The sequence below is a fragment of the Trachypithecus francoisi genome, unplaced genomic scaffold (genome assembly GCF_009764315.1).
Source record: "Trachypithecus francoisi isolate TF-2019V2 unplaced genomic scaffold, Tfra_2.0 Contig00380, whole genome shotgun sequence".
Lineage (NCBI taxonomy): Eukaryota > Metazoa > Chordata > Mammalia > Primates > Cercopithecidae > Trachypithecus > Trachypithecus francoisi.
In genome coordinates this window covers 56412-77149 of record NW_022680603.1, presented here as the reverse complement: position 1 = coordinate 77149, position 20738 = coordinate 56412, and the positions used below count along the sequence as shown (strand labels likewise).

General features: G+C 50.6%; 2 protein-coding genes across 11 annotated transcripts in view; one reads left to right on the top strand and one right to left on the bottom strand.

Annotated features, from left to right (window-relative positions):
- The window catches only part of LOC117083595 (phosphorylase b kinase gamma catalytic chain, skeletal muscle/heart isoform), a 12928-nt gene extending 7464 nt beyond the window's left edge, over positions 1–5464 (top strand). For 3 of the 4 annotated variants that reach the window (XM_033211465.1, XM_033211473.1, XM_033211483.1), the window contains exons 5-10: positions 1716–1781; positions 1989–2152; positions 3159–3249; positions 3366–3519; positions 3657–3782; positions 4103–5464. In XM_033211465.1, the coding sequence (XP_033067356.1) occupies positions 1716–1781; positions 1989–2152; positions 3159–3249; positions 3366–3519; positions 3657–3782; positions 4103–4348 (847 nt within the window). In that variant the 3' untranslated portion in view covers positions 4349–5464. Of the gene's footprint in view, positions 1–1169; positions 1272–1715; positions 1782–1988; positions 2153–3158; positions 3250–3365; positions 3520–3656; positions 3783–4102 lie in introns of all 4 variants that reach the window. The other variant, XM_033211493.1, reaches the window with a different exon arrangement.
- On the bottom strand, positions 4733–20738 carry LOC117083610 (inactive C-alpha-formylglycine-generating enzyme 2). Of its 7 annotated transcripts, none has more exons than XM_033211550.1 (9): positions 20406–20738; positions 17408–17564; positions 11707–11821; positions 10598–10642; positions 10097–10247; positions 8520–8575; positions 7191–7275; positions 6871–7015; positions 4733–5858 (listed from the first exon to the last, which is right to left on the bottom strand). In XM_033211550.1, exons 1-9 carry the CDS (start codon positions 20521–20523, stop codon positions 5774–5776), a joined length of 957 nt encoding a protein of 318 aa, XP_033067441.1. In that variant the 5' UTR covers positions 20524–20738; the 3' UTR covers positions 4733–5773. The 7 variants fall into 7 exon arrangements, with proteins under 7 accessions (XP_033067441.1, XP_033067423.1, XP_033067448.1 ...); XM_033211532.1 differs by lacking the exon at positions 20406–20738 and adding an exon at positions 20127–20395; XM_033211557.1 differs by lacking the exon at positions 10598–10642 and having other exon boundaries at positions 20406–20534.

Here is a 20738-nt window from a genome sequence, read left to right as displayed (position 1 = left end):
CACAAAGTACTCTGTGAAATATGGATTCCAGACTTATCGGCCAGGCACAGTGCCTCTCACCTGTAATCTCAACACTTTGGGAGGCCGAGGTGGAAGGATTGCTTGAGGCCAGGAGTTTGAGACCAGCCTGGGCAACAACGCGAGACCCCATCTCTACAAAAAAATGTAAAATTAAGGCCGGGTTCACCCCTGTAATCCCAGTACTTTGGGAGGCTGAGGCAGACGGATCAGATGAAGCCGGGAGTTTGAGACCAGCCTGGGCAACATGGCGAAACCCCATCTTTACAAAAAACAAAAATTAGCCCAGCATGGTGACGGATATCTGTGATCCCAGTCACTCAGGAGGCTGAGGCACAAGAATGGCTTGAACCCAGAAAGCAGAGGTTGCAGTTAGCTGAGATTGAGCCACCGCACTCCAGCTTGGGCAACAGAGGGAGACTTTCTCAGACCCCTCCAGACTCACCAGCAGCAGCTGTCTTGACTCTGCTCTGTGGCACTGTCCTGTATAGCCCTTGGGGGCAGCTCAGATGTCTTTAACCTTTGAAGAAGTTGCTGTGGGAAGCTATTTTTAATGCTGCCCTGAGGAGCCCTCCAGGGTATAACTAGATGGTTCTAGCAGAGAGTTCTTTCTAGATCATCCCAGGAGGTAAGAAGATTGAACCTCAATTCTTAATCCCGTAATTGGCAAACTTTGCACCTGCAACTCTTGCACAGCCAATTCTTCCCATTTGTTTCCTGGGAAAAAATCGGGATACTCAGCTGGGTGTCGTGGCTCAATGCCTGTAATCCCAGCACCTTGGGAGGCTGAGGCGGGTGATCACCTGAGGTCAGGAGTTCAAGACCAGCCTGGGTAACATGGCAAAACCCTGCCTCTACTAAAAATACAAAAACTAGCTAGGTGTGGTGGGCACCTGTAATCCCAGCTCCTCAGGAGGCTGAGGCAGGAGAATCCCTTGAACCTGGGAGGCGGAAGTTGCAGTGAGCCGAGATTGCGTCATTGCACTCCAGCCTGGGGCAAAACTCCATGGCGGGGGTGGGAATAATCGGGATACTCATGTCCTTCTGATCTGGGTCTCGGCTCCTGGGCCAGTGGTTCATGGTCCTCTCTTTCAGCCTCCAGCCATCATTTAGGCCCCGATACATCCCAGTCCACACTGTCACTTCCGCAGATGGGAGAACCCCCACACTGAAACAATGGAGATGGAACAGAAATGGCACTTGGGCTGGGGCTCCCCCAAATCCACCTACTTCAGGGCCCAGGGCTGGGAGAGGTACTGCTCACAGAGCCACCAGCTCAGGGCCCATTGCGTCCCTGGTCACTTCTAGCCATCCTGGCCTGGAACTAGGGTAATCGGAACCTGGGGAGAGGACTTAGCTGAAGAAATGCCCACCCCATGAAATGGTGGGAAAAACTTTTCCAGGGGAAAAATTAAGTCGGGGAGAAACCTAGGCCATCTCTGTTCCTCGGAGGGTTGATGAGAGTCTGAGCCCCTGACATGGGCCACTTCTCTCCAGCCTCCTTTGCTTTTCTCCCGGTTCTTCCAGAACACTTCTCTCCTCACTTCCCCGGTTTCTCTCCCCAGACTGTGGTTCTCCACGGGGAGTGGCCCACTTAGCTTCTAGAGGTATCAGGGCGGAAGGCAGCTCTCTGGGAGCAGGGTAAGGAGGGTGGTGGTCTTGGGACCGATCCAGCTATCAACCGTCTGTTTCCACAGGATGAAGAGAGGGGAGCTCTTTGACTACCTCACTGAGAAGGTCACTTTGAGTGAGAAGGAAACCAGGTGAGCGTCCCTTTGCCCCCTCTCCGCTCCCTCCCACTTGGCCTAGGGCCACACGCATTGGGGCCTCAGGGGAGGCAGGGCGTGCAGGTGTCTGGGCTGGGCGTGTGTGCTGCTCCGTTGCAGTGTGGCTGAAATGTGAGCTGTGTCTCCCTGCCTGTCGCCTGACTCTGCGCAGAGGAAGAGTGACAAGTGTGTGCCCCACCCTAGAAAGATCATGCGAGCTCTGCTGGAGGTGATCTGCGCCTTGCACAAACTCAACATTGTGCACCGGGACCTGAAGCCCGAGAACATCCTCTTGGATGACAACATGAACATCAAGCTCACAGACTTTGGCTTTTCCTGCCAGCTGGAGCCAGGAGAGAGGCTGCGAGGTCTGGTAACATGGACTCGGCCCACGTCCGGGCCTCGGGCGCTCCATCAACCCTCCGCGGAATAGAGATGGCCTGGGTTTCTCCCCTAACTTAATTGTTCCCCAGAATAAAAATTCCACCATTTCAAGGGGTAGGAATTTTTTTTTTTTCTTTTTTTTTTTTTTCCCCCGAGATGGAGTCTTACTCTGTCACCCAGGCTGGAGTGCAATGGCGCAATCTCGACTCACTGCAACTTCTGCCTCCCGAGTTCAAGCGATTCTCCTGCCTCAGCCTCCTGAGTAGCTGGGATTACAGGCACGCGTCACAACGCCCTGCTAATTTTTGTATTTTTAGTAGAGACAGGGTTTTACCATGTTGGTCAGGCTGGTCTCGAACTCCTGACCTTGTGATCCACCCGCCTCGGACTCCCAAAGTGCTGGGACTACAGGCGTGAGCCACCATGCCCGGCAGGGCTAGACATTTCTTCAGTTAAGTCCTTTCCTAGGTTCCCATTACCCTTGTTCCAGGCCAGGATGGCCCTAAGCTGGTGGCCCTGTGGGCAGTACCCCGCCCTGCCCTGGGCCCTGAAGTTGGTGGATATTGGGGGAGTCCCAGCCTAAGCTCCATTTCTATTCCATCTCCATTGTCTCTTTGAACTTCCTCTTTTCTTTTCTTTTTTTTTTCGTTTGAGACAGAGTCTCATTCTGTTGCCCAGGCTGGAGTGAAGTGGGATGATCTCAGCTCACTGCAACCTCCGCCTTCCAGGTTCAAGCGATTCTCCTGCCTCAGCCTCCTGAGTGGCTGGAACTATAGGCATGTGCCACCACACCTGGCTAATTTTTGTATTTTTAGTAGAGACGGAGTTTTACCATGTTGGCCAGGCTGGTCTCGAACTCCTGGCCTCAGGTGAGCTGCCTGCCTTGGCCTCCCAAATTGCTAGGATTATAAAAATGAGTCACTGCAGCCGGCCTGGACTTCCTCTTCTGAGTGCCCTGCTGATCTGTCTTGATGATGACTGTTCCTGCAGAGGTCTGCGGGACCCCCAGTTACCTGGCCCCTGAGATTATCGAGTGCTCCATGAATGAGGACCACCCGGGCTATGGGAAGGAGGTGGACATGTGAGTGCACCGAGGAAGGAGGATCACCTGCCTGGGCTGGGCGAGGGAGGGAGCCAGCAGGGCTGGGTTGGTGCCCCTGGCGCTGGGTAAGTGGCCCTGGGCCCTCACACGTCCAGGTGGAGCACTGGCGTCATCATGTACACACTGCTGGCCGGCTCCCCGCCCTTCTGGCACCGGAAGCAGATGCTGATGCTGAGGATGATCATGAGTGGCAACTACCAGTTTGGCTCACCCGAGTGGGATGATTACTCGGACACTGTGAAGGACCTGGTAAGAGGCCAGGCCAACTGGCTCCTGGGCTCAGGACTGCGATGCCAGGCTCCCCTGCCCGGGGAGGCCCCGCCTCTCCTGACATGCTGGAGGGGACCTGCCTTGATGTTCTCGGTTCCCCTCTCCTCCCCTCCCAGGTCTCCCGATTCCTGGTGGTGCAACCCCAGAACCGCTACACAGCGGAAGAGGCCTTGGCACACCCCTTCTTCCAGCAGTACGTGGTGGAGGAAGTGCGGCACTTCAGTCCCCGGGGGAAGTTCAAGGTATGAAGAGTCCTGACCCAGACCCGCCTCTAAGTGCAAACCTCTAAGCCCTCTCCTCTCCCAGGGGTCCTTACACCCTGTGGGTTTCCAGAGTACCCACCCCACCCCTCCCAGCCACCCTGTGATGGCTTCAGAGATGGCAGGTGTCAGCCCACTGGCTCCTCCCTGCGGATGCTGGCCAAGTGGGAAGTGGAGGACACTAGGAGGGTCCCGCAGAAGGTACCCAAGGCTTCGTGGCAGAGCCTAGAGCGTCCCTGTGCTGGAGGGGCAGGGCCTGGCATGGGGTTGCTGCAGCCCAGCTTCTCCACCTGGCCCTGCAGGTGATCGCTGTTACTGTGCTGGCTTCAGTGCGTATCTACTACCAGTACCGCCGAGTGAAGCCGGTGACCCGGGAGATCGTCATCCGAGACCCCTATGCCCTCCGGCCTCTGCGCCGGCTCATCGACGCCTACGCTTTCCGAATCTATGGCCACTGGGTGAAGAAGGGGCAGCAGCAGAACCGGGCTGCCCTTTTCGAGAACACACCCAAGGCCGTGCTCCTCTCCCTGGCCGAGGAGGACTACTGAGGGCCTGGCCAGTCAGGGAGGGCTGGGGCGCAGGTGGGGAGGGGAAGTCACGGAAATATAAGTCCAAGGGGTGAGATGTGTGCAGTCCTCTGCAGAAGGAGCACTTGGCCTTGGCTAGGAACCCCTGGAGCTGAGGCCATGATCTCCTCTCAAAGGCTGTGCACAAGGGAAGCAGTGTTCCCACCACAGAGCAATACCTGCAGGCTGGGGCAGGCCCTGGGTGGGCAGAGATCACAGGTGGCCTGAGAACCAGGAACCCCCTGCTCCTCCACTTCCTGGATGAGCCACCATCTCTGTTTCTCTTTAGGGAAGGCCCAGAGTTACTGACACTTGGGCCCTCTTAGGGTCCCAAGGTGAGAATCAAAGACACAGAAATGTCTGAGATACACAATCACAGGAGATTTTATTGACCCCATGACATCCAGTGACAGTGTGGGAGCAGGCTACTCTCCAGGGACATATTTTTGGAGGCATATGGAGAAGGGGGCCCAGGCGAGGTGGCTCACACCTGTAATCCCAGCACTTTGGGAGGCCGAGGTGGGAGGATCGCTTGAGGCCAGGAGTTTGAGACCACCCTGGGCAACATAGTGAGATCCTATCACTACAAAAGTTCAAAAACTTAGCCAGGCCTGGTGGTGCACACTTAGTAGTCCCAGCTACTCGGGAGGCTGAGGTGGGAGAATTTCTTGGGCCCAGGAGTTCAAGACTGCAGTGAGCAGTGATCACCACTGCACTTTAGCCTGGGCAACAGAGCAAGACCCTGTCTCAAAAAAAAAAAAAAAAAAAAAGAATGGGAAGCTTCTGATATTTGTCTTTCTGGAGTACTATTTGCTTTGTGATTCCCACAATGCACCGCTTCACCTAATACATCATTTGGTTCTCCCAGACCCTTTTAGGACTGAACTGTGCTTTAAATAGTTACATGTCTGCCTGTTACACAGTGGAAACTAGTTTCCTTCTAAAGAGGGACACAAAACCACAGATGAGGCCACCAAGAAAGCATTCTCCTTCCACAGCAATTGGCTGAGAAAACAGAACAAGGGAAATTCTGCCTTGAAGAAACAATGTCAGCTTCCTGAATCATCCAGGGAGAAAGAGAATAGATTTTAAAATGCTCAACAAATGGCCTTTCAGAGCCCTCTGTTCCAATTGTTTGCTTATTTGCCCGTGTCAATAATACTTGGCCTCTAAGAGAAACACCTGGCTCCCAGCCACCTTCAACATGTTGGGCCCCTTCTCCAAAACACAGGAGGCTGAGTCCTCTCCTGCCCTGGTGAGAGGCGCCTGCCAGAGGGATGGGAGACAGAGAAGGGGAAGTTCTTTCCTGAGGCTGAAGCTCCCGAGCTTGGAATTGGGCTGTTTGCAACATGGCCAGGGAATGACAGTGACCCTGGAGGGCTTTTCTCCTTGTCACCACCCAGCTGCTTATAGCTCCCCTGGCAGCCGGCCTGCGTCTGCAGCACAGCGGAAACCGAGGTTGTCTGAGGCTGAATCTGGAGTGTTGCCCATCCTGCCAGCAGAGAAGGGGAGAGAGGAAGGACACATCCTGAGAAAGAGTCCTGGGGGCTGATCCATCTTCCCCGCCTCACCCGCAGGGCTCGCCATGATCAGGGAGCCTGAGGGCTGGTGAGGGCATGGTCTGGAAGGAAGCCTGTGCCAGTCCTGGGAGAAGGGGAACAAGAAGGGGCTTTGGGACAAAAGGGGCCTTGCCAGAGTAGGGGGAGGGACAGTGGCCCCAAGAGACAGCACTGGAGGGCAGAAAAGACAGTGACTAACTTCTGTGTTAGCAGTTGAGAACAGCTCAGTAGAGAAAACCTGTCCGCAAGCTATGAGAATATTGTGGCCACGTGCGGTGGCTCACGCCTGTAATCTTAGCATTCTGGGAGGCCAAGGCGGGCTGATTGCTTAGTCCAGGAGTATGAGACAAACCTAGGCAACATGGCAAAAACCCATCTCTACAAAAATTAGCCGGGCATAGTGGTGCATGCCTGTAGTCCCAGATACTTGAGGAGCTGAGGTGGGAGAATCGCTAGAGCCTGGCAGTTTGAGGCTGCAGTGAGCTGAGACTGTGCCACTGCACTCCATCCAGCCTGGACAACAGAGCAAGACTCTGTCTCAAAAAAAAAAAAAAATTTTTCATGTGCCCACCAGTCTGAAGAGTCAGTAAGTCTATGACCACCACTAATGACCTACTGGTGTGGTCATTCTACTTCCCTCCCTTTGCCTACCTAGTGGTAAGGAACAGAGGAAAAACCCCATAAATAAGATGCCACACACAGTCTCCCTGGGTACCAAGAGCTGGCAGGAGAGTCACAAGGTGTCCTGGGCCCCTTTGCTTTTCATAGCAAGTGCTGCTGGCTTTCTTTTCTGTACCCACAACTGGGCACAGGCTCAGGAGGTGCTGGGACCAGCTCACTGCACACAGACGGTTGGTGGTATGAAGGTTGGGGCACTCTGGGACCGGGATTCAGACCTCAGTCCCAGCTACTAAGCCGCGCGTTGCCTGGGACAAAGTCCCTCACCTGGTGGTGACCCGGGCCCGGTGATTGGCAGAGCCGTCAGCTGTGTCGATCCACGACGCCCCCCGGAGGACACGCATGTCCTGCTCAGCGGCCTGGTACGGTGATGCTGTCCACTCCCACACGTTGCCCAGGAGGTCATAGAGCCCTGCAGCCCCACCGGCGGGTCAGGCCAGGCTGGGACCCGCGGACCACCCTGCCTACCCTCTGAGGTCCTGGGGCCAACTCGGGGAAGGGAGGTGCTTCCCTCTGCCTCCTCTCTAGACACGATGGTCCCAGCAGCCAGTTCGTGGGCATGGACACAAGCCCAAGAGAGCTCTTACCATAGTTGTTCTGGGCGGGGAAAGCATTCACTGGGGAGACTCCATGGAAGCCATCCTCAGCTTTGTCGCCCTTGGGGAACCTTCCCTGATAGGAGAAAGGCAGGGTAAAAGATTTACCACCTGTCCCAAGCCAGGTCCTCATGCCTATCCAGAGGAAAACCAAAGTCGTCTTGCTGTCACATCTGGGGAAGGGGAAGGGCACGGGGCGGTGACTTAAGATTCCTATCCAGAGCTCCCAAACCCATCACCTCACATCCCCAGGGTGACCCCCCTGCTGGATTAGGAAGAGTGTTTCCCCTGTACCCACAGGGCTCTAGGTCAAGCCCAGCCCACACCTGACTTCTCCACTCTCAGCAACATCCTGCCCTCTGCCTGGAACCCCACGTGCCATGGAGCCTCGAGAAGACAGTTTCTCCCACGCTCCTCCACAGCCTGCCTCCACGCCCCATGCCTGAGCACTGTAGCCTGCTCCTGCCGGCCTTCTCAGGACAGTGCTTTTTTATTTGCTTAGTTTAGTTTTATTTATTTAGTCACTTTTTTTTTTTTTTTTTTTGAGGCAGGGTCTCATTCTGTCGCCCAGGCTGGAGTGCTGCGGCAGCATGACCTTAGCTCACTACAACCTCCGCCTCCTGGGTTCGAGTGATTCTCCTGCCCAAGTCCCAAGCAGGTAGGATTACAGGTGCCTGCCACCATGCCCAGTTAATTTTATATTTTTAGTAGAGACAGGGTTTCACCATATTGGCCAGGCTGGTCTTGAACTCCTGACCTCAGGTGATCCAACCCCCTCGGCCTCCCAAAGTGCTGGGATTACAGGCGTGAGCCACTGTAAATCTTTAATAGAAAGTACAAATCCTTAATAGAAAGTACTTATGCTGGCTGGGCACAGTGGCTTATGCCTGTAATCCCAGCACTTTAGGAGGCTGAAGCGGGTAGATCACCTGAGGTCAGGAGTTTGAGACCAGCTTGGCCAACATGGTAAAACCTGATCTCTACTAAAAACACAAAAAATTAGCTGGGCATGGTGGCAGGGACCTGTAATCCCAACTACTTGGGAGACTGGGGCAGGAGAATCGCTTGAAACTGGGAGGCGGAGGTTGCAGTGAGCCGAGTTCGCACCACTGCGCTCCAGTGTGGGTGACAGAGAGAGACTCTGTCTCAAAAAAAAAGAAAAAAAAGTACTTACGACCCATTGTCTTTTGCTTTACCAGCTTATGAGTCATCAGTTGCAAAAGAACCCAAGCCTTCTGGATGCCGCGGCCTAACAACACAGTACCTAGCCTCCAGCAGGTCTCTGTGGATGCTTGGTGAAAGGAGGAATGTCAGTCTTACCTGCCACAGGTTGGTGCGGTTTGGCTGGAATTGGTTTCCCCATGGGTAAACTTGACCTGCCAGGAAAGCAAGGAGGCAGCAGAGGAGGGGGAGGTGAAGAATTAGGGAAGGAAAACAAAAACACAGAAAGAGTGAGGGAACCAAAAGGAAGTTAGAGGGAGATGAGAAAAAAAGAGAGTGAGATGACCTGCTTTTATTTCCCATGCCTGTCCTTGCCACTCTCTGAACAGCATTAGAGGCCCTGGCCTCCTCATGTGTTCCAGGGCTCTGGGATCTGAGCCAGTTTATAAAGCATCTCTTATCAGTTCATGTTGAGAAAAGTACAGAAATTGAGAAACTTGAAAATTGGACTTAGAGTGCATAAAGGAACGAGCCAGAGGCAACCTCACAAGTCATATTAAAAACTTTGATCATTGGCCACACGTGGTGGCTCACACTTGTAATCACAGCACTTTGGGAGACCGAGGCAGGTGGATCACGAGGTCAGGAGTTCAAGACCAGTCTGGCCAACACAGTGAAACCCCCGTCTCTGCTAAAAATACAAAAATTAGCCAGGCATGGTGGCAGGTACCTGTAATCCCAGCTACTCGGGAGGCTGAGGCAGGAGGAATCACTTGAACCTGGGAGGCAGAGGTTGCAGTAAGCCGAGATCATGCCACTGTACTCCAGCCTTGAGCGACAGAGCTAGACTCCGTCTCAAAACAAACAAACAAACAAAAACTTTGATCATTGATGTACCTGGTGTTCACTGAAAGACTGTGTAAAGGGGTTTAATGTGGGGAGCTGCTTTTTGCTGTCCTAACTTTCTGTGTAATTAGGATTGCAGAATGACAAATGACCGAGTTAGGAGCAAACAGTGATTCTTAACATTAACCCTTGTATCCCAAAGGCAGAGGTGTGTAGTCTAACATTAATCCCTGTACCCCAGAGGCAGAAGTGTGTAGTCTTGGTAATTCTTCTTTTTCCTTATGCCATGTTGCTCTGGTTATATTTATTGAAATGTAATATGTCTGTGGAATTTCCAATAAAATATTTTATGTCTGTTCTTTCAATTTCTCCAGTTACTAATTTTTATGGTATTTCATAAATATATCAGTCTGAGATGGACTAGAAAAAATAATTTTAAAAAACCTGGTCCTCTACCACAGATAGCTTAAGAAGCACTGCTCTAGGGAACACAGACCCTTCCTGCCCCACCCCCCCCACTTTTCTTCTTGAGACAGGGTCTTGTTCTGCCACTCAGGCCAGAGAGCAGCGGTGTGATCATAGCTCGCTGCAGCTTTGAACTCCTAGGCTCAAAGGATCCTCCCACCTCAGCCTCCCGAGTAGCTGCGACTAGAGGCACATGCCACCAGGCCCAGTTCATTTTTGTATTTTTCGGAGAGACGAGGTCTCCCTATGTTGCCCCGGCTGGCCTTTCACTGCTGGCCTCAAGCTATCCTCCTGTCCCAGCCTCCCAAAGTGCTGGGATTACAGGCATGAGCCACCACGCCCAGCCCCTTCCCACTCTTTAAAGCCCCTCATGCTGGGCAGGATGGGGAGAAGAATGAAAGAAAATCGCCTCATCATCTGGATACCCTTCAAGCCCCCTCGGGCAGCAAACTCCCACTCTTCCTCCGTGGGCAGCCGTTTTCCCCGCCAAGCACAGTAGGCACGGGCGTCATTCCAGCTCACGTGTAACACTGGGTGCTCCAGTCTCTCTCGGATGCCAGAGCCAGGACCTGCAGGCTGACAGCCAGGATGAAGTGAGACAGGCTTCGGGGAGCGCATTAAGTCGGAGGCAGGCTAGGTTTAGGGCGCCCGCGTTTAGCTTTTACCACTAGATGGAGGAAGGGAGCTGGAAGAGAGCCAGGTGAGTGAGGAGCGGTCGGAGTCAGAAAAAAGATTACAGGAGGCTGACAAGGGAGAATGGATGGGTAACGGGAAAAAGAGGCCTGCTGAGTGATTTCCCTGAAATTCCCCTGTCCTCCTTTGAAACTCAGTGTTCCTGGATGTACGAGGGGTAGAGAGGAGGCTGGGCCTGGAGAATAAAAGAGTCAAGCAGGGGTAGAAAATGAGGTAGTGGAATCAGCCCTTACCTGCCTCCAAAACGCCTTTTCCACTGGAAGCCACCAGAGTACAGGCTGCAAAAAAGGAGACTGCAAGATGCTCTGGCCCAGCAAAGGCACCTCCCCGACTGAGCCACAGGACGCAGAACAGAGACGTCAGGCTGAGACTCAGGTAGTCTAAGTGAGGTTATGGCTGAAATTTTATTTATTTTTTTTGAGACAAGATATTGCTCTGTCACTCAGGCTAGAGTGCAGTGGCACCATCACCACTCACTGCAGTCTCAACCTCCTAGGCTCAGGTGATCCTCCCACCTCAACCTCCTGAGTAGCTGGGACTACAGGTGTACATCACCATGCCCAGCTAATTTTCTTTCTTTTCTTTTCTTTTTTTTTTCTGTAGATATGGGATCTATGTTGCCCAGGCTGGTCTTGAACTCTTGGGCTCAAGCAATTGTCCCACCTCGGCCTCCCAAAGTGCTGGGGTTACAGGCGTGAGCTGCTGTGCCCAGCTGAGACTGGAATCTTTATAGAGTCCAATCTTACCACCCTTATTAGAGGTTGGCTTGACAAGGTGATCTTTTTTTTTTTTTTTTTTTGAGACAGAGGGTCTCACTCTGTCACCCAGGCTGGAGTACAGTGGCGCTACCTCGGCTCACTGCAACCTCTGCCTCCCGGGTTCAAGCGATTCTCATGCCTCAGCCCCCTGAGTAGCTGGGATTACAGGAGCGTGCCACCACGCCTGTCTAATTTTTGTAGTTTTAGTAGATACAGGGTTTCGCCATGTTGGCCAGGCTGGTCTTGAACTCCTGACCTCAGGTGATCCACCCACCTCAGCCTCCCAAAGTGCTGGGATTACAGGCATGAGCCACCACACCCAGCCCACCAAGGTGATCTCTTGATTCAAGTTCCTTGAACCCTATCCTGACTTGGACCTTAAGGCAAGAGCTAACTTTGGTTCAGGGTTAACTTCCTGGGAGTACGTATTGATCTGACGCTCCATGGTGGGTTTCTCTTGCTTCCCTTCTGCCTCCAGCTCTCAGGTCTGATTCTCCACTGTGCCCTGGGTAACCCATGTCCCACAGGATTCCCTGTCTAGGTCCCACTCCTATCCCCTCAGTCACAAGACCAGGTTCTCTCACCTTCATTGGCTGGGTGGCTTTGTTTCTCAGCTTATCGGAGACAAAGTCCTCAAAGACAAAGCTCCATCCAAACATCTCAGCCTCTGTCCGGTACTTTTTCTCCCTGACAAAATCCCTGCAAAGACATAGTTCAGCTGGTTCGGCTGATGAGGTTCGGTGCCCGTCCCACCTTCTCCTGCTCCAGGAAACCTCAGATATCCCTGTCCTGTAAGTTACACACCACAGAGTGTTCATGACCGCCAAAGAATTAACCTGAAGCCTGGGTGATTTTCTTTTAAATTAGAATGCAACAAATTCACATACAGTAAAATTCACTCTCTTCAGTGTTTAGTTCTGTGAGGTTAATTTATTTTTTATTTATTTGTTTGTTTAGTTGTCTATTTATTTATTTAGAGATGGAGTCTCGCTCTGTTGCCCAGGCTGGAGTGCAATGGCATGATCTCGGCTCACTGCAACCTCCACCTCCTGGGTTCAAACGATCCTCCTGCCTCAGCCTCCCTAGTAGCTGGGATTATAGGCGCCTGCCACCACGCCCAGGTAATTTTTGTATTTTTAGTAGTGACAGGGTTTCACCATGTTGGCCAGGGTGGTCTCGAACTCCTGACCTAGTGATCCACCTGCCTTGGCCTCCCAAAGGGCGAGGATTACAGGCGTGATCTACCACACCCGGCCTATTTATTTATTTTTTTGAAACAAAGTCTCACTCTGTTGCCCAGGCTGGAGTGCAGTGGCACAATCTCAGCTCACTGCAACCTCCACCTCCCGGGTTCAAGTGATTCTCCAGCCTCAGTCTCTCAAGTAGGTGGGATTACAGATGCATACCACCATGTCCAGCTAATTTTTGTACTTTTTGTAAAGATAGGGTTTTGTAATGTTAGCCAGGCTAGTCTCGAACTCCTAACCTCAGGTGATCCTGCCACCTCGGCCTCCCAAAGTGTTGGGATTACAGGCGTGAGGCACAACACCTGGCCAATTTTTTTTTTTTTTGAGACAGAGTCTTGCTCCGTTGCCCAGGCTGGAGTGCAGTAGCACAATCTCGCTCACTGCAACCTCCATCTCCTGGGTTTAAGTGATTTTCTTGCCTCAGCTTCCCCAGTAGCTGGGATTACAGGTGCACACCACCATGCCCAGCTAATTTTTGTATTTTTAGTAGAGGTGGGGTTTCACCATGTTAGCCAGGCTGGTCTCGAACTCCTGATCTTGTGATCTGCCCGCCTCGGTCTCCCAAAGTGCTGGGATTACAGGTGTAAGCCACCATGCCCAAATTAGTTTTTATTTATTTTAATCATTTATTTATTTATTATTATTTTTTTTTAGATGGCGTCTCACTCTGTGGCCCAGGCTTGAGTGCAGTGGGGTGATCTCTGCTCACTGCAACCTCTGCCTCCTGGGTTCAAGCGATACTCCTGCCTCAGCCTCCTGAGTAGCTGAGATTACAGGTGTGTGCCACTACACCCTGCTATTTTTGTATTTTTAGTAGAGGTGGGGTTTCACCATGTTAGCCAGGCTGGTCTCGAACTCCTGATCTTGTGATCTGCCCGCCTCGGTCTCCCAAAGTGCTGGGATTACAGGTGTAAGCCACCATGCCCAAATTAGTTTTTATTTATTTTAATCATTTATTTATTATTATTATTTTTTTTTAGATGGCGTCTCACTCTGTGGCCCAGGCTTGAGTGCAGTGGGGTGATCTCTGCTCACTGCAACCTCTGCCTCCTGGGTTCAAGCGATACTCCTGCCTCAGCCTCCTGAGTAGCTGAGATTACAGGTGTGTGCCACTACACCCTGCTAATTTTTGTATTTTTAGTAGTGACAGGGTTTCACCATGTTGGTCAGGTTGGTCTTGAACTCCTGACATTGTGATCCGCCCGCCTCAGCCTCCCAAAGTGCTGGGATTACAGGGGTGAGCCACCGTGCCCAGTCGATCATTTATTTTTTTGAGACCAGGTCTCACTGTCACCCAGGCTGGAGTGCAGTGGTGCAACCATGGCTCACTATAGGATCGACCTCCTGGGTTCAAGCGATTCTTGTGCCTCAGCCTCCCGATTTATTTTAATTATTTATATTTTGGACTGGGTCTCACACTGTCACCCAGACTGGAGTGCAGTGGCACAATCACAGCTCACTGCAGCCTTGACCTCCTGGGCTCAAGCAATTTTCCCTCCTCAGCCTCTCAAGTAGCTGTGACTACAGGTGCACGCCACCATGCCTGGCTAATTTTATAGAGATGGGGTCTCACTATGTTGCCCAGGCTGGTCTAAAAATTCTGAGCTCAAGTGATCCACCCACCTCGGGCTCCCAAAGTGTTGGGATTACAGGCATGAGCCACTGCGCCCAGCAGTTCTGTGAGTTTGACAAAGCATATAGTTACTACAATAATCAAGATACAGAATAGTTCCATTGGTCACCTCTAAAAAAATTTCTCTGCAACTCACCAACCACGCACCAGGTTTTTTGGTCCCTATAGTTTTGCCTTTCCCAGAACACCATATAACTTGAATCATATAGTATATAGTCTTCTGGGTCTGGCTGTGGTTTCCTTCACTTAGAAAATGCTTCTGAGATTCATCCATGTTGTTGCCATTAGTAGTCTGTCCCTTTTTATCAATGAGTAGTATTTTATTGTATGGACATACCATATATTGTTTATACACTTACCAGCTGAAGATCATGTGAGTTATCTCCTGTTTTTAGAGATCATGAATAAAGCCACTGAGCAGGAGACTTAAGGGTGGGGAATTCGTCTCTTTTCTGAAAGGTCTCCAGCACCTATCTTTTTTTTTTTTTCCTTTTTGAGAAAGGATGTTGCCCAGGTTGGAGTGCAGTGGTGCAAACATGGCTCACTACAGCCTCAACCTTCTACACTCAAGTGATCCTCCTGCCTCAACCTCCCTACTGGCTGGGACTACAAGTGCATGCTACCATGAGGGGCTAATTTTTTTTTTTAAGACGGAGTCTTGCTCTGTCACCCAGGCTGGAGTGCAGTGGCCGGATCTCAGCTCACTGCAAGCTCCGCCTCCCGGGTTTATGCCATTCTGCCTGAGCCTCCAGAGTAGCTGGGACTACAGGCGCCCGCCACCTCGCCCGGCTAGTTTTTTGTATTTTTTAGTAGAGACAGGGTTTCACCGTGTTAGCCAGGATGGTCTCGATCTCCTGACCTTGTGATCCACCCGTCTCAACCTCCCAAAGTGCTGGGATTACAGGCTTGAGCCACTGCACCCGGCCTTTGTAAAATTTTTAGTAGATATGGGGTCTGTGTTGCCCAGGATGGTCTCGAACTCCTGGGCTCAAGTGATCCTCCCACGCCAGCCTCCCAAATTGTTGGGATTACAGGCGTGAGCCACTGCATCCAGCCCTTCATCACATATCTAATCTCACAACAGTCATCAGAGGTACGTAACAGGTTTTATTGTTATTATCTCCATTTAACAGATGAAAAACACTGAACCAAATAGAAGTGAAAAATTGGGCTTTTAAAATGGATTTTCGACTGGACGTGGTGGCTCACAGCTGTAATCCCAGCACTTCACGAGGCCAAGACAGACGGATCACCTGAGGTCAGGAGTTCGAGACCAGCCTGACCAACATGGAGAAACCCTGTCTCTACTAAAAATACAAAAATTAGTTGGGTGTGGTGGTGCATGCCTGTAATTCCAGTTACTTAGGAGGATGAGGCAGGAGAATCACTTGAAACCAGGAGGCAGAGGCTGCGGTGAGCTGAGATCGCACCATTGCACTCCAGCCAAGGCAACAAGAGCAAAACTCATCTCTAAATAAATAAATAAATAAAATAAAATAAAATGGATTTTCAAGGCCAGGCATGGTGGGTCACACATATAATCCCAGCACTTTGGGAGGCCAAGGCAGAAGGATCACTTGAGCCCAGGAGTTCGAGACCAGCCTGGGCAACAGGGCAAAACCCTACTCTACCAAGAACACAAAACAAAATAAGCTGGTGTGGTAGAGTGCACCTGTAGTCCCAGCTACTCAGGAGGCTGAGATGGGAGGATGGTTTGAGCCCAGGATGCAGAGGCTGCAGTGAGCTGAGATCATACCACTGAACTTCAGCCTGGGTGACAGAGCCAGACCCTGTCTCAAAAAAATAATAATGATAACAATAATAATAAAATGAGGCTGGGCGCGGTGGCTCAAGCCTGTAATCCCAGCACTTTGGGAGGCCGAGACGGGCAGATCACGAGGTCAGGAGATCGAGACCATCCTGGCTAACACGGTGAAACCCCATCTCTACTAAAAATACAAAAAATTAGCCAGGCGAAGTGGTGGGCACCTGTGGTCCCAGCTACTCGGGAGGCTGAGGCAGGAAAATGGCGTGAACCTGGGAGGCGGAGGTTGCAGTGAGCTGAGATCCGGCCACTGCACTCCAGCCCAGGCGACAAAGCAAGACTCCATCTCAAAAAAAAATAAAAATAAAAATAAAAATAAAAATAAAAATAAAAATAAAAATAAAATGAATTTTCATATACTTTGGTATGGTTTAGTAAGTTTCAGCAGGCAGATTGTCAGGGTAAGATGGATTGTTACATATATATACATTTATATATATAACAATATGTACAAATTTATATACTTATTTACTTATTTTTACTTATTCATTTATTTTAGCAGAGATAGAGGTCTCCCTATGTTGCCAGGCTGGTCTCAGACTCCTGAGCTCAAGCAATCCTCCCACCTTGGCCTCCCAAAGTGCTCACATTGCAGGTGTGAGCCACCACACCTGGCCTATAAGGGGAATTTAAAGGACTCTCTACTATGATGTTCCTTCTCCAATCCCTTTCCCCATGTAGAAGAGGGTTCTGTTGAGTGACTGGCATTTGCTTATATTTCTCAGTGCTATGTCCAGTGTAATAGAAAATGCACTGGCTCAAGAGCCCAGGGATTTGAGTTCCAGGCCAAGCTCATCTACTAATTGAGTCAGTCAAACCTCTTGGGATTTCAGGTTCTTCATCTGAATAACGTATTTAACACTTATCCCATAGTACACTGCAAAGATGACATGTAACAGTGAACAAGTTAGTATTCCTTTAGATATTAAGAATGAGGCCAGGTGCAGTGGCTCATACCTGTAATCCCAGCACTCTGGGAGGCTGAGGTGGGGAGATCAGTTGAGGTCAGGAGTTCGAGACCAGCCTGGCCAACATGGTGAAATCCCATCTCTACTAAAAAAAATACAAAAAAAAAATTAGCTGGGCGTGGTGGTGAACACCTGTAATTCCAGCTACTCGGGAATTGCGGAGGCAGAGGCAGGAGGCAGAATTGCTTGAACCCAGGAGGCGGAGGTTGCAGTGAGATCACACCATTGCACCCCAGCGCCTAGGTGACAGAGTGAGTAAGTCTCTAAAAAAAAAAAATAAAGAAAGAAAGAAAAAATAATGAGATTAGAGAGGGCCTTCATTCCTCCTGGAAGAACATCTGATGTACCTGAAATCTTTGTTGGTGACAGGAAATATGTCAATGGAAAAGGGTTTCACTGTCGCCTCCTGCACAGGACCTTCACCATCTCTGCTGTCTGGAGAGGAGGCAGGAGAATTGCTTGAACCCAGGAGGCGGAGGTTGCAGTGAGCGAGATTGCGCCATTGCACTCCAGCACCTGGGTGACAGAGTGAGTAAGTCTCAAAAAAAAAGAAAGAAAAAATAATGAGATTAGAGAGGGCCTTCATTCCTCCTGGAAGAACACCTCATGTACCTGAAATCTTTGTTGGTGACAGGAAATATGTCAATGGCAAAGGGTTTCACTGTCGCCTCCCGCACAGGGCCTTCACCATCTCTGCTGTCTGGAGAATTTGTTCCCATCAGGAATCTCCCACCTGGCAGTTGGACCATGCTAGTAGCCTGTCCATTTCCTGCAAAGAAAAAAGAGAGTTATCAGTAATACATGCATATATATAAAACAAGTGGTAATATTTGGATCGTATGCAATACTCATGATGGTATAATAAAACACAACAAAAAATGTGGAGGCTTAAAAATCTGGCTTTAAATTCCTTTTGGGACGGGTGCGGTGGCTTACGCCCTGTAATCCTAGCACTTTTGGAGGCCGAGGCGGGCGGATCACGAGGTCAGGAGATCAAGACCATCCTGGCTAACACGGTGAAACCCCTTCCCTACTAAAAATGAAAAAAAAAAAAAAAAATTAGCTGGGTGTGGTAGCAAGCGCCGGTAGTCCCAGCTACTCGGGAGGCTGAGGCAGGAAAATGGCGTGAACCTGGGAGGCGGAGCTTGCAGTGAGCCAAGATCACACCACTGCACTCCAGCCTGGGCGACAGAGCGCGACTTCATCTCAAAAAAAAAAAAAAAAAAAAAATTCCTTTTGCGTTTTGTTTGGCTTCACATTCTTGTTCTGCCACTTGATTTGCTGGGAAACCTTAGGCAAATTACTTAATCTGAGATTCAATTTCTTTTCTTTCTTTTTTTTCTTTTTGTGACAGGATCTCGTTCTGTCACCCAGACTGGAGTGCAGTGGTGCAATCTGGGTTCACTGCAATCTCTGCCCCCACCGGCTCAAGCAATCCTCCCACCTCAGCCTCCTGAGTAGCTGGGACCACAAGTGTGCACTACCATACCTGGCTAATTTTTGTATTTTTTGTAGAGATTGGGTTTTGTTGTGTTGCCCAGGCTGGTCTCAAACTCCTGAGCTCAAATGATCCTTCTACCTCAGCCTCCCAAAGTGCTGGGATTATAGGTGTGAGCCAACACGCCCAGCTGAGATTCAATTTCTTCATCTGAAAAATGGGGATATCTATGAACGACCATAGCTTGTTAACAAAAGAAAAAATAATAAGTATGAAAAATAGGGATAATATCTCACTATCTCTTAGGTAGTAGCTGTGCCAATTAAAATAACATGGAACCAGGAACAATGGCTCAGAGACACGGTGCAGAGGCTAAGGCAGGAGAATTGCTTGAGCCCAGAAGTTCAAGGTCGTAGTGAGCTATCATTGTGTCACTGCACTCCAGCCTGGGTGACACAGTGAGACACTGCCTCAAAAAATAAAAAATAAAAAGATAATAATAACAATAAAATAGCATGGGTGAAATGTTGACCACATGGTAGATTTGCACGTACCTCTTTCTTCCTCCACACAAGCCCTTGTCCCAACCCAGCTAGGCGAATTTAGACACTCTACCCTAAAATACACCTAGCACTTTCTTTCCATCCTTCTGCTCATGCTGTTTCTCTGCCTCTTCCACTCCACTTACTGAACTCCTATCAGTTATTAGTGATTCTAACCATTATATGTGCCAGAAGAGAAGCATATAATACATACATGTTTGACAGTATATCCCTGGCTCCTGCCACAAGTGCACAATTATTGCCAAATAGTTGAATGAGCACCTTTAGATTTGTATGAATGCCTCAGAAAATCATAGAATTAAAAAGGAAAAAAGGACGGGCCAGGTGCAGTGGCTCACGCCTGGAATCCCATACTTTGGGAGGCCAAGGCGGGCAGATTACCTGAGGTCAGGAGTTCGAGACCAGCCTGGCCAACATGGCGAAAACCCATCTCTATCAAAAATACAAAAATTAGCCGGGCGTGGTATTAGGTGCCTGTAATCCCAGCTCTCAGGAGGCTGAAGCAGGAGAATCGCTTGAACCCGGGAGGCGGAGGTTGCAGTGAGCTGAGATCACACCACTGCACTCCAGCCTGGGCTGACAACAGTGAGATTCCGTCTCAAACAAGCATAACAAAAAATTAGCTAGGTGTGATGGTGTCCACCTGTAATCCCAACTACTCCAGAGACTGAGGCAGGAGAATAACTAGAACCTGGGGGCAGAGGTTGCAGTGAGCCAAGATCGCGCCACTGCACTCCAGCCTGGGGGTAACAGCAAGACTCTGTCTCAAAATAAATAAATAATAAACAAAAAAGGGTCTTTGCTTCAACCTCCTTACTCCACAGGAGCAAACCAAGACCCGAAAAAGAAATACGACTTAAAGAGCTAGTTAGCAGGAGACAGAAATAGATTCAGGTCTCTCTACGGTGCTGTTTCCAATGGGCCACACTTCTTCAGCTTGATGCATCACTTCACAGTGTCTTTCCAAGAAAGTGTCTAAGCACTACAACTTCTTTCAAGGCAGAGCCCTCGTCTTTTGATGTTCCTCAAGATCCTATCTTTGGCTCTCTTATTCTGCCACATTCACACTGATTTCATCCATTTTCAGTTTTTCGCTTTTTTTTTTTTTTTTTTTTTGAGGCAGAGCCTTGGTCTGTCAACCCAGTCCAAGTGCAGTGGCCCGATCTCGGATCACTACAACCTCCGCCTCTCGGGTTCAAGCGATTCTCCTGCTTCAGCCTCCTGAGTAGCTGGGACTACAGGCCCCCGCCACCACGCCCGGCTAATTTTTTGTATTTTTAGTAGACACGGGGTTTCACCATATTGCCCAGGCTGCTCTTTAACTCCTGACCTCGTGATCCGCCCGCCTCGGCCTTCCAAAGTGCTGGGATTACAGGCTTGAGCCCCTGCGCCCGGCCTCTCTTTCCCTTTTTTAGGTTTGAACGATTCCAGCGCACGAAGTTGAAAGTACAAGGCAGTGAGACGCCACGGGCGCCAACAGCGACCTCCCCAGCCGACTGCTGCAGCCGCATCCCGAAGGCGGGCAGAGAGGCCTCGGGCTCTCTCTCGCCAGGGTGGAGCGCCCCATCTCCTTCCCAGCGCCCCCGGGATGGACAGCCGGTTCACTGACCTAGCTTGAGCCATGCGCCGACCAGAAGCAACAGCAGGGACAGCAGGGGTACCAACCAAGCCATGTCGGAATCAGGACTGGTGCGCTGCGCCGCGCACACGCACGGCCCACTGCGCATGCACCCTCATGCACATGCGCAGGCTGCTCCACCACCCGCCCCGCACCCTGCAGTTCAGCAGGGGGAAACTTAGAGAGCCAGGCGGACTCACCGCACCACCTTCAGGCCCGCCCAGCGAATTAAGAAAAACCACGTTTAAGGGTCCCTTCCGTTCCAGAGACCCTCTCACTACTTTTTTAAACTTTTGGACAGTTTACATTCCCCTTAAGATTGCT

Coding starts and splice junctions, on each gene's coding strand:
- LOC117083610 (XM_033211504.1), bottom strand. CDS start 20,307: ATGCGGCTGCAGCAGTCGGCTGGGGAGGTCGCTGTTGGCGCCCGTGGC. Junction 10,248..10,597: donor AAAAGGCGTTTTGGAGGCAG/GTAAGGGCTGAT, acceptor CCTGGCTGTCAG/CCTGCAGGTCCTGGCTCTGG. Junction 8,576..10,096: donor TGCCCGAGGGGGCTTGAAGG/GTATCCAGATGA, acceptor CTTTCCTGGCAG/GTCAAGTTTACCCATGGGGA.